At 38.3% G+C, this 12,864-nt stretch overlaps 1 protein-coding gene across 2 annotated transcripts in view; it reads left to right on the plus strand.

Annotated features, from left to right (window-relative positions):
• SNX14 (sorting nexin 14) overlaps positions 1–12,864 on the plus strand; it is a 53,755-nt gene that overhangs the window by 520 nt on the left and 40,371 nt on the right. For both annotated transcript variants that reach the window (XM_082048235.1, XM_082048236.1), the window contains exons 2-5: positions 31–151; positions 986–1,062; positions 1,175–1,253; positions 8,451–8,494. In XM_082048235.1, the coding sequence (XP_081904361.1) occupies positions 31–151; positions 986–1,062; positions 1,175–1,253; positions 8,451–8,494 (321 nt within the window). The remainder of the gene's footprint in view (positions 1–30; positions 152–985; positions 1,063–1,174; positions 1,254–8,450; positions 8,495–12,864) is intronic.

Consider the following 12,864-nt stretch of genomic DNA (forward strand, 5'->3'; position numbering starts at 1 on the left):
ATGTTTCCTCTCTCTTTATTTATTTATAAGGTACCTTCACGTTTTAATGATTTTTTGGTCGTTTGTGGCTGGTGTCGTCACCTTCTACTGTTCACTGGGGCCGGATTCCCTCTTGCCCAATATTCTTTTTACAATAAAATATAAACCCAAGGTAAACACGCCCGTTAACGTTCTTGTGCTTTGTTTCAGTTTGCTATGGCTTCATAATTGAGTAGCAATTCTTGTGCAATTCTAGCTGTTTTCAGAAATACTACACGTCAATACAGCTCATATCCACCGGCTGACAGATGTTTTGTAGCAAACGTACAAAGATCAAGACTTTGGACTCTGTGCATTTCTGCTTAGCCCCATGAAATCTATATATGGCTGTAAAGCCAGTTTTTGGGAGTGTTAGTGGATGTTATTTTCTACTTCACTTATTTTTCACTTTCGCATTTGAGTAGCAAGTAGTTGAGATACCATGTAGGTGTATTCTCTTTTATTGAGCCTTTTTCTTTTCTGAAAATACTCTTCCTTTGGCAAGCCAGCACTGTTTTCTTTGCTGATTGTAGCCAAACTTCGTTAAGTGGTACCACATTTCAAAGAAAAAAAATTCCAAAGGAAATTCCTGTTTCCTAACTTAAAATGGTTTAATGTCAAATGTCATAGACCTAAAAATGTTATAATAGTTCAAAGTTTTAAGTAGGACAAGTTTTGTAGAGAAACCAGCTGGTCTGTTATTAGACCAACTGATGAATGGGGAGGTGACTGGAGTTGTGAGAGGGTGTTGTGTCTCCTCAAACTTTGTTTTAGTGGAAGTGATTTTTCTCTTTGCTTCAGTTGTTTCTCATACCGCATCTTATCTTGTTTTCCGGTTGGGAGAAACACTTTATACTGTTCAGGTCTCTGTAATTATATACTCTGAAAGGAAATTATCTAATGTATCAGTATATTAAGAGAATCATCATTTTGAAGAATGTAAACTTGTCCAAATATCCTCTCTTAGCAATTAGAATTGCCGGAGCTGTTTCCCCATGGTCACAGTTGTGCTGTATGTGGCAAGGTCAAATGCAAGAGGCACAGGTAAATTAATTACGTGTCACCGGTAAGCTTAGTATTTCTTACATTCTATGCATAGCAGTAGAAAACTTTCAATTACGTGTTGTTACATCAACTTTTTCGTGCTCTCCTCCAGACCAACTTTGCTTCTGGAGAACTATCAGCCATGGCTGGATCTGAAAGTGCCTTCCAAGGTTGATGCATCACTCTCAGAGGTAATTGCTGCTTCATTTTTTCAGTATCTTGAAATTCAATGAGTTTTTATCACATGTTTTTTGGACCTATTACTTTTAATTTGGTAGATAGTTTAGGTGTGATTCCTGTGTATGTTAATTTGTTCTTGTAAAAGTCAAACCAAAAGAATATACGCCAGGAGCAGGTGTGACTGTTCCTGTAGTAGTGTGCCTAGAACACAGAATAAACATCTATGTAAATTGAAAAGCATAAAGAAAAGAACAGTTAAAATTGAACATGTGTGATTCTTGAGAAGTATTTCAGCCTGCTTAGTTTTTTGAAGTGGAGGTAAAGAGGTGATCTGCTCCAGCTACAACATCTCTGTAATGAAAATCACAGACTCATAGAATGGTTTGGGTTGGAACGAATCTTCAAACTGCATCTAGTCCAACCTACCTGCCATGAGCAGAGACATCTTCAATTAGATCAGGTGGCTCAGAGCCCCGTTCAGCCTGGCTCTGAATGTCTCCAGGGATGGGGCATCTACCAACTCTCTGGGCAACCTGGGCCAGTCTCACCACCCTCATTGTAAAAAATTTATTTCTCATGTCTAGTCTGAATCTCCGCTCTTTAAAACTGTCACCCTTGTCCTATTGTAACAGGCCCTGCTAAAAAGTCCGTCCCCATCTTTCTTACAGGGCCAATGATAATAATGTGATGGTAGCTATTTAAAATCATGAGTCAAAGCTGTAACAAAAATTAGTGCATTTACTCAAACAAGAATAGCATAAATACCTGTAAATCAGGAATTTTGTTCTGTTCTATTTTTCTTTAAAAAGAGCAATTTTTCTTTGGTGTGGGTGTTTGTTTGGTTTTTTGTTTGTTTTGTTTTGTTTGTTTGTTTTCTTCCTTGATTGTTAATTGATGAACTATATTGGCAGCTAAATAGATATTATTTTGTCCTTTTTTAAAGCTAGGAAAATAGGCAAGTACATATGTATCTTAATCTCCATTTATTTAGAATTCCAACTTTGGAGTTCTATGGTAGGAGGGTGAACAATTGGCATGTCAGAAGTAAGAAGATTCTTGCGTGTCAGCTCTTAGAATTAACAGCATGGTGTATGAAGTCAAAGCTGCATGTGTTTGTGGTATAATCTAAGACTTCAGTGATGGTGTCCCAGCCACGGCCCACAGCACGAGCAGCAAGAGAATAAAACCACAAGAAAAGGGAGGAATGGACGGTTGAGGAATGTTTTTAAAAATACACAGATAACAACTTGTTGACTTCCCTTGGTCTAGCGTAGTGACTTCCTCTGCAATTTAAGAAGCAAACATTTATTGTTTTGAAATTATGTAATCTATTAATTATTTTTAATAAGTTTGGGCTCAAGTGTATTAAAAACCAGTATTGCTGAATATCATTTCACTAGGCTTATTTTTTCAAGACTCTTGTTATAATATAGAAGGTAAAGTAAATGCTTCTATTCATGTAATATTTTTAGAATTTTGAGTAGCAAATAGCTGTGGCAGTTTACCAGAGGATGTGGTAAATGCTGAAGAACTGAAAATTTTCCTCATTAGCTTAAATAGGAATTTAATGCTAGAAAAGTTCTTTGTAGCATGTTATTCGTAAGAGATACGAGTAGATACCATTGTTATCTTGTAAGACTGATCTTTAAAATGTGTTGCTGCTCACTGGCATTTTGTATTTGATGCATGTTGCTGTAGTTCTGCTTTTACCAAAGTAGTGTGGGCTTTTTCATGGCTGTTTCTTTTTACTTCAGTGGCATGTCCCTGGCCCTGCTTTATTTAGCACTGTAGGCATGGCTTTTGTATATCTATGCCATGTTTCTCATTCTTTTCGTTGTGTGCTTAACTAGAGGGAAGTGCCAGACCTGAGTTCTGTGCCTTCTGGGGCACTGAACCAGGGGACTCATCTCTGATGGACCAAAACAAGCCGTCTGTTTGAGCCACCATTTTCACCTGTGTAGGACGCTGTTTGGAATGAGAAATATCATTGCGGTGTTCCCCATTGCAACTCTTCTTTACTGGTTAAAAGGGTAGCAGGGGTTGTGCCCACGCCATATTCCTGTTGATCATCTGCTCTGGGGATGCAGCATGTGATGCTTGCCTGGAATTGGGTAGCCTGCTTAGGGCTGGGAGGAAAGACTGCTCTTTTCTGTTGTGTCTTAGTCATACGTTAGAGGATAGCTGATACAGTGAGAACTGAATTAGGATCAGTGAGATTCTAAAGAAGTGCAGCCTTCTTCTGGAAACACAGATTCTTCAAATACTTTGAATAATTCTCAGATTTTTAAATTCTGGATTAGTTTTTGTAGTTCTTCCTTTGCAGTTTGGAGAATTTTGGCAATGTTTTCATTTCCAAATGTTTCTAATTTGAATCAGTTGTATACTCTTTAAGCTTGTGTTTTCAAGTTCGTACATGATAATTTAATACACACTCGAATCAGAAGAAATCAGTTTTTCTCAGAACAATGGATTTTTCTCTCTTGAATTGCTATGACAGTTTGTCTCCCTTTGCAAATTCTTAATCTTTTGTAGCCTTGTTTCGTTATCTAGACACTGTACATGGTTTAGAACAAAAAGAAAACCCCATGCTTGAACGTTCCGCCCCTTTTCATTTATATTTATTGTTATAGTTGAACTCTAAACTGCCTCAACCATGCATCTATCAATATTTGATAGTTTGAGCTGTATCCTACACAAAAATTATGCAGTGACCTAAGTATAATTTTGCTTCAAGTTTCTAATCCATTGTCCTGTATGTTAGTTTCTTCAATGTTCTCTTTCTTTTTGAATTAGTATGTGATATCTGTTGGTCCGTTTTATGTTGTATATAATTTCTAATATTACAGATTGTATAAAGGAGAATTTAATTCTATTATTCAGTTAATGAACACAGCTTTTTCCCTATAATCTCATTTTTGCTGTGTGAAGGATGGTTGCAAGTCAAACTTGCGGAAAAGCTGCTCAGCTACTCCTTATCAACATCATGAAAAAAGTGCCTTAGTGGATCAAGGTGCTCCCTGTTGATCTCACAAATTTTTCCTTAATTGTTAAATTCTCAGGTTCTTGACTTGATTATGGGACCAGAATTTTATATCTTCTTTATTTTTTTTTCCCTAGAAGTAAGAAATGGACCAATGCAGGACAAGAGATCAGTTACTGTCTGAATGTACTCCTTGCCAGTCCTGAGCTCTTGCAGCAGCGCAGCGGCCTGCATGCTTTCCTATTGGGAATTGCTTCTGCCCTCAGGAAGTGGTCTCTGCTATCTAGTTGTACCATCTTTTGTGGCTTTTCAAATTGTCTTTGTAGTTTACTTATCAAATCCTTGCTCCTTTGCAATCTAATTTAGCCTGGTAGTTCTGACCTGCTACTGCTTCATTCATCACTCAAGCTCAACAGTTCCTCCTCCTGACAGCTGGGGTCTGTTCTGTGGCAGTCCGCAGAAGTCTTGTCTCAGCAGCAATAGACTGCCCAGCTTGCAGTGCATGCTAGAAAATAATTTCTCTTTGTTTTTTCTTCAGCTGCTCCTTATTGTGCTACCTGCTGCTTCTGGTTTTACACTTGTAATCTCTTTCCAGTTTGAAACTCACGTGTAGTAGAACCAGACATTTTGCAAAATGCTAGAATAGGTAGGTTTTAAATGAAATGAGTCATCATTTTTGTTTAAAGCCAGGGAATAATACTTTCCAGAAAAGGAAATTGCTTATCATTAGCTGTCATTCTTTGAGGTGTCCTACTTCCTCTGTTGGCATGTGTGTGTAGTGTGAACAATTAAGCTTGAATAATATTGTTGGTGTTGCTAGAATGGAAGTGGGTACACATGTCCTGCTTTCCTAGTGTTTCACAAAAGTGCAGTGGATGATGTGACAGGTGTTTTTCTGACTTGCAGAATCACACTGATGTAGTCTGGAAGGCTCATAGGGTTCATGGGTAAACTGTATGGACCATATGCCTTGAACTCCAGTTACTGGCAGTCAGTTGCCTGTTGTTGCTTGAGTGCTTGTATTTTGCAGTACAGATTTCACACTATAGCCCTTTTTTTAGCTTCAGTACAGCACCTTAGTGCTATGGAGAATCATATGTAACTGTCTATGCTGTGCATTTAGTAAATGCGCAAATAGGAGATGCTTTCTCTGTGTCCAGGATCAATGCATTTTTTATTAAGGCCGTCTAGATAACTTGAGTTCTAGCAGAACGCATCTTGACCTCTGACATTGGGACCAGTGATGTGCGGACTTCAAGTGTATTTTGAGTTAGTCATCTGTCTCTGTGCACACTGTCTCTTTGGCTGCTGGGATTATCTGTGTGGCATTGTCCTGTGTGAGCATTACTATAAAGCCCTTACAGTGTGGCTGTGGGAGTGGAAGATAACAAGAGAAACACTGGAAATTCTGCAGAGTGGTTCAACTGGAAGTCAGTTACTACAAACACTGTATGAATTTCAAGACCTTATCCAGGGTGGGATGGGTCATCAGATCTTGCATCTTTCTTTGCTGATTTAATAACCACATGAACCATGCATTTGGCTTAGCTAGATCTCTTGCTGTTGGAAATAATGCTTTTAGCGGCTTTAGAAGCCTCTGGACTGTCAGCGAAGAGAGTGTCACCAAGTTATGTTAGCATCTTATGAACTGAAATTGCAGTGACACGTGCCTGGTGGACAAGCTTTCAGTTCCAAAGTAGTAGTATTGAGAAAAAAAAAAAGAACTCTTTTAAGAGGAGTTCATTGTGTTCCCTTTGAGTACACTGTCTTGTGCTTGAAGGCTGTCCAAGTGCGCTTTCCACTCCAAGCAGAAGATGGCCTGCTCTTGTTGCTCTTGATGGGGAGGCCCTTAGCAAAAGAGGAGGAAGAAAGAAAAGGGATCCTTTAAGAGGCAGGTGCACAGTATGGCTTTTTCTTTTGAAAGGCACTTTTTGGAAAGAGTCTACGGTTTGAACCCTGTAAGAGTTTTATTTTGTTAGAAACTCTACATGAAGAAAAGTAATGTTGCACTACCTGCAAGACTGAGATTTCTATGGAGTAATTTGATGGTTTATGGACTGGCAATGCTATGGAAGGCATCAGGGAAATTGTTTTGAGTAGTCTGATCTATTGCTCTTAAGGCCAATGGTCTGTGTTTGCTGACCAGACCTGGATGTACTCTCCTGCCTGTTGTCTGAAGATTAACTTCCAAAGAAGATTCTCTGGGATTGCTTGATCTCTCCTGGCCTGGGAAGTAAGGCATCTGTTGTCGCCTCTTTTCTCCTTCCACTCTGCTTTTAATGGGAATATGAGATTCTGGGGGGGAAACATGACATTTAGCTTATCCATCCATCATCAATACATGATCATTTTACAATTTCAAAATCTGTTACTGCTGTAGCACATAGTGGTTGGAGAAAACACATTTATGTCTTTGTATGGTCCACAACACAGACATCTGAAGTCATCCCAAACTGGGAAACATTCCATCAGAGAGAAGGTGAAGGAACTTCTTCACCCTTAAAAATAAAGGGAGGTGAATCACTGAAATGGAACAATTGTGAAAGACAGACTATCTTATAAAATTTGAGTAGGTGATAATATTAGTAGCGTCAACATAAAAAGAGTATTCATCAACTGTTCACGTCTGAAGAATTCAGAGGAATTTAGAAGGCTGTGGTGTGCATTTTACTGAGTGTGTTTTTATAATAATGAGTAGAGCAGAGGCATGTAGTGCCCTGAAGATAGTATAAATTTAGCAAGTCTTGAATTCTTGCAGTGCACACAGTGTGAATGAGCACAGCAGCAAATCTTGTAGGAAGAGGTACGCTTATTCTCATAAATGATGCTTGCACATCAGCTGTTACGTTCAGCTTTTCTTTCAAACAGATTTTACATTTTTCTTTGAACACAGTGACTTCTTTTGCAAAACTTTTCCTTCTATAGAACACAGCACAGCAGCCCTATGGAGCAACACATTTATTCTCTCTTACTACCCTGATCAGCATTGATGCTGCCAAGCACGAACTGATCTCCAAAGCAGTGATTCCAGCTGAGGGGCAGACTGTGACAGGAGAAGGTAGTATTGGAGCGTATCTTGGTATTGTAGTGAAGGAGGAGAAATCTCAATAAAATTTTGTCCTTCCTTCTCCTACCTCTTGTTTTTCTTTTTTTCTTGGCACTGTCTGATTTTTTTCCCTTCCTTTCAGAAGTTTTCTTTTTGCTAATCATGGTGGAAGGACTGTAACAGTTACTTGAAACTTCTGTGTAGGTGTGAGGAGAGGCAACAGAGCTGCAGTCTGGCTAGCAGTACACCTTGTGTGTATGGTGGTGGCAGCCCATTGGTTGTCACTTCCCCAGCCTCCCTTCCTGCTGTGATGTTGGAAGCCAAGCTGAAGCAGGGCGTGCTGGTGGCATGGCTGCAACAGCACTGTTTTTTTCTGGTTAGCCCAGGTTTTCTGGCATGGAAAAGGCAACCGCAGGCTTGACCCATGAGGAACAGATTTTATGGAAAGGGTGGGAAAGATTCTCCTACAGAGATCCATGTAGGTGGGATATACAGGGGCTGGGAGGAGGATGGAGAAGGCCATGAGGATAGGACAGGGATTTTGGGAGGTGCTCTGGTTGGGATGTCAGGAGATGGCTGGGCCATAAGGTAAACTTTGCTGAAACCTCTGGTGCAGGATGTGGAGAAGGGAGAATGGCTTTTCTAGATATTTCTTTTTAGGATTCATCTTTTTTGTGAATGGTGAACATACAAGGTTGACTGTCCCACTTTGACTGTGGGAGAGAGCTGGAGAAGCCAGAGGTTTCGATGAAAAAGGATGGAGATGTAAGTGTAGGATGGGTCACTGTTCCTGTGGGATGCTTCACGGTACATCAGAAAAGAACAGGGACTGATCTGAAAAATCAGGGAAGAGCTATTTGAGGTAAGGTTACATTTTTCGTAGTGTTCGCTTAGCAGAGTTGCCACAGCATGTGGTTTGTCTTGTTGCTAGTACCGGTGGCAGCCTTTTCACGTTGATACCTGATGAAACCATCACTGTTGCTGTTTGCCCAGAGTACTGATCATTATGCAAAACTATTCACCTCACTATAGGATCGCAATGTACACGTTTGTACATTAACATTTTATGATGTGTGAATTATGCTTTATGAGTTTTGGAAGGTGTTTGTGTTTTTAACTCTTCTAGCAAGGATTTACAGTAAACTGTTTACTTTGTAATGTGGTTGTCTTTGTTCTGCACAGGTGCTTGAGTTGGTGCTGGAGAACTTTGTTTATCCCTGGTACAGGTATGAGCTTTACCTAAAAGTTACTATTTTCAAATATCATAAATATCTGTCAAATTGTTTAAGAAATAGTCACCCAAAAAGAAACATTTTTGTTTCTTAAATATAGAGCATACTTTTAAGGCTACAGTTTCATAATTTTATTGCCTCTTAGCAGAGTAGAACAGATCTTTTAGTAATTTAGACACAATAGAGGTGGTTCTGAAATTGGTATTGCATCCTAAACCCACTTTCAGATTATTAATTTTATATGTTAATTTTCTAATAACCCTTACTTGGAAGTACTTATGGCTTAATTAAAACCAATGGAAAACCTCAAAAACCTCCAGAAATTTGTTTCCAGATTAGAAGCATACTGATCTTTCATATTACTTTTTTTTTAAAAAAGTCACTTTACTGTGTTTTAAAATAAAAATTCCACTTTTAATATAGAAAAGGTATTCTGAATACATGTTGTGGCCACCTTATTGCAGAGCATTTGTTCATTTGCTAAGTTTTAAGGCTGAGAGTGGTTATGCTGATCTGAATAGAGCAGTACTGTGTAAATAACTTAAACATAGTCTATGAAGAAAAGACTATGGCTAATTCTTTTTTCTTTTATTTTGCCTTGCACTTTTATATATTAATTAGTGCTTCAGAGTACTTTGCAAGAAGATATTAACATTTTTTTAATTGTTTATGCTGGCACTAGTGTGTTAAAACAACATTTTGCCTCAATTCTGAATTTGACTTTTTCATTGGATGGAAGTGTTCAATTTTGTGCTAAAAGAAATGTATACATTTTTCCATTTATACTGGGCTTTTCTCCTGTCTCTCTGGGATCTAAATTTTTCTGGGCAGACTTGTTTCCCTACTTGGAATTTAATTGTGGTTGATACCTACTTGTTTCACATCTGTCTTTCTGTGATGAATACTGAAATACAAAGCTTAACTGCTTATGCAAACAGCAGAGGGAGCTTTAGCACCGTGTATTGTGAGTGATCAAGTTGGAAAACACGAGGTTTTCACTGTCAAATACAGAAGGCCAGAGCATGTTCTATTGAGCTGTTTGATAAAGTAAAAAAAGTGAGGGAAGCATCTTCTGTATTTCATAGTTTGAAATTAGATAGGATTTTTTGGCAAGTGGAAGGCGTCTTCAATATCTTTGTTTTGGACTGACAAGGAAACTTGGACTCCACATATTACCTTGCTGACACCAAAGATGGTGGAATTCTGAAATACATCGTATGGTGGGGATAGTAATTTGCATAGCTAGAAGTGCAGTGCAGAATATACTCAGTATGGAGCCAGCCAGGCAGCTGCATCTTGCACCGTGGTGAGCTGTGTAGGTGTTCCTGCACTGTCTTTAGTTTCAAAGAGCTGCACCTCTGGATTTTGAGCTAGCTCTGTAAATTCACACCATGCTGACCAGACCTATATAAGCTTTCCATGAGCCTGGAGTACCGTGAGTTCAGCGAGCTGTGGTGCAGTGGGATCTGAGTAGTTCTGCAGGAAACAACTTGGTCCCGAAAGGCTTACTAGTTCCAGCTTAAGACAGGGGTGTCCAACTCATTTTCAATGAGGGCCACATCAGCCTCGCGGTTGCCTTCAAAGGGCCAAATGTCATTTTAGGACTGTATAAAGTAACTACTCCTGCATTTAAGAGTAGTGGCTTAAGAGTAGTAATGTCAGACCTGGTCTCATTCCCTCTAGACATCAAGGTGTTTCTGTGCTTTCCTGTATTTCCAGCAGCAGTCATGCAGGGAGGTCAGAGCTGTGTCTGTGTGCAGCTGTTTGAGGTCTGTCTCACTGAGCCACGTTAGTTCTGACTTCTGCTTGGGTGTACTTACACTGTTTGTGTAGCTCAGCTCACCTGAGAGAAAGGACTCCTGCATTCATGAAATGTTTTTTCTGAGCTAACAAACCTCACTGACTCCGATTAATTCTTCATAGAGCCAAGGCAGAAGCCTTTACATCCAGACTACCCTTACTTAGCAGTGTGGATAACAACCAGCAGGCAATTCAGACTAGGTTGGTGAAACAGTTTGCTGCTTTGCCTGGCAGACACATCTGGGCATAATTCCTTACACTAGCCACCCACCTTTCAAGTGAATGGATTTGTACAGAAGCTACCTCTCTTTTTTTTTCTTCTTTTTTTTTCCTCTATTTTATTTTTTGTGCTCTGCCAGCAGATGCAACTTGCAGCACCTTGCGTACTCTGGACATTAGAGAGGTAACATGATGTATCTTGCTCAGAAGCCTGGGCAGCGTAACACTTACCAGAAATGTATGTTGCAAGATAAAATAATAGATTTATTGCTCAGGAAATGAAGTGCTGTAAACAGGGAAAAGCTGTGTTTCATGTTTCATTAATAAACTGTGGAAGAATTTGTAATATTTTATTAACAGGTTAAAATTCAGAGACAAACATCCCTAAACTTTGATGAGTTTAGAGGACTAAAGATTAGTACTTAAAATTCAGTGAAAATAGGTAGTTAGTCCTGTGTGCAATTTGTTTGGTATTTTTCAAAGTATTTCTGTTGGTTATATTTAAATATTTGGTTTTTAAGAATTATTTCAACTATAGGAGAAGAATAGAGCATAGCTGTAAGTAATCCAAGTTTGCAGAGCTACAAAACACTGATTTGAGTCTATTACTTATGCTGTATCCTGTGCAATAAAACTGTGTCATATTTTGCTTGTATAATACAAACCTCATTTTAAATAGGAGAGTTTAAAGTTTGGATGAGTCACTATGCTTACTGAATTTTTTTAGTCATTGGTGCTACTGCTACTCCAGTTCTCTCAAATTAGACTAGAATCCAGTAATTACCACATTTTTGTAATACATTACTATGAAAACATTTTTTTTATAGTGACTAAAACCAGTGTTTTCACATATGTAGCTGCTTCTATTTTAAATGCAAATAATGCAAGAAAAAAATCAGGATATTTGTTGAGTTACAAACCATAGCTTTACAGTTTTATCAGCTTGTAACTTGTTTTCTTCATCTTTTTGATAGGATTTCATAAGAATAATTGGCAACACAAAGGAAAAAAATCACTTTGTTATTTGTATATGGTTTTCATTTATGAGTAGATCCCATAAGACTTTGCATGCAATAGCAGTTGGGTGTATCTCTTTTCAGACATTGGACATGGTAACTGTTTATAATTAATGGACTGAGCCTTTTCCTTTAGCAAATATCTCTCCATTATACTGATAGTTGTGTTTTTAAGTTTTTCCTCAAATTCTGGGAAAACGCAGCCAATTTTTTAAATGTTTCCAAGTGAATTATTTGAACCTTTTGCTGTATCACTAAAGATTTGAGATTTTACATGTTCTTGATGTTGTTGTTTTTTGGGTTTTTTTACCAATATTAAGTCTGCTGGTGATTAAAAGAACGTCTCTGCGAACCTATAGCGCGTTGTGAAAGTACGTGGCATAAAGTTATGTCCAAGTAGAACTAGCCAAGAAACTGGTTATCCAAGTGACAATAAAATGACTTCTTGGTCCAAATTACTTCATGTCTGTCAATTACTAGTAATACAGCCATACAATTTGTTTGCTAATCACTTGGCTTCCCTTGACACTGGGGGTATTTGTTAACCGTACTGCTTCCAAAATGTCAGCTGCTGATCTTAAAACGAATCAAACTTTCCCCTACAGTGCTGATATCTGCGTATGATGTGCTGTTGGAGGATGGTTGTATTCCTTATGCCCGGCTGCTTTCTTTGAGGTGCTTTTTCATGCAATTAGTTGCAGACTTTGACGGTCAGGTCACCAGTATCTGTACCAGTTCAACATGCATTTGAATGCCATATAACCTAGCTTTAAAAAATGTGATGCTTAATAACGTAAAATGATGTTATAAGCATAACATTTTCATTTTTCAAATATACTGTTGTTGCTTGCACTGATTTTTTTTTTTTTAATGCAAATAATGTTTGCATTTACTACGTATGCAAACTTATTTATTACCAGAAACGGTGATGGCTTTTACATGTGGTCATTGGCTAAGGCAGAATGTAACTTTATTTGTTGTGTCATTATTCAGCTATTACAATGCAGTTTCACCAGTATCTTTAGTCATACTGTAACATCCATATATGCTTAAGTGCTGGTAGATGTTTATTCTTTCTGTTGCATTTTGTGGAATGCTGCTATCGAGTTCTCTTTTTGCACTGAGTTTAGTTACAGTTTGTGTGTCTAAGACTTAGCATGTTTCCCATTTTCATTCAGGTTCCCAAAAAAGACATGGAGTTAGATATTTTTCTTCATTAACCAACTTCAAGTATTTTTACAGTGACTTTTCACTGAACATGCTTTATTGAGGCAGATGAAAACTGGCAAGCCAGATAAAAATTTAGATGATACTTTGACATAGTGATTT

Source organism: Streptopelia decaocto, assembly GCF_964273445.1.
Source record: "Streptopelia decaocto genome assembly, chromosome: 3".
NCBI lineage: Eukaryota > Metazoa > Chordata > Aves > Columbiformes > Columbidae > Streptopelia > Streptopelia decaocto.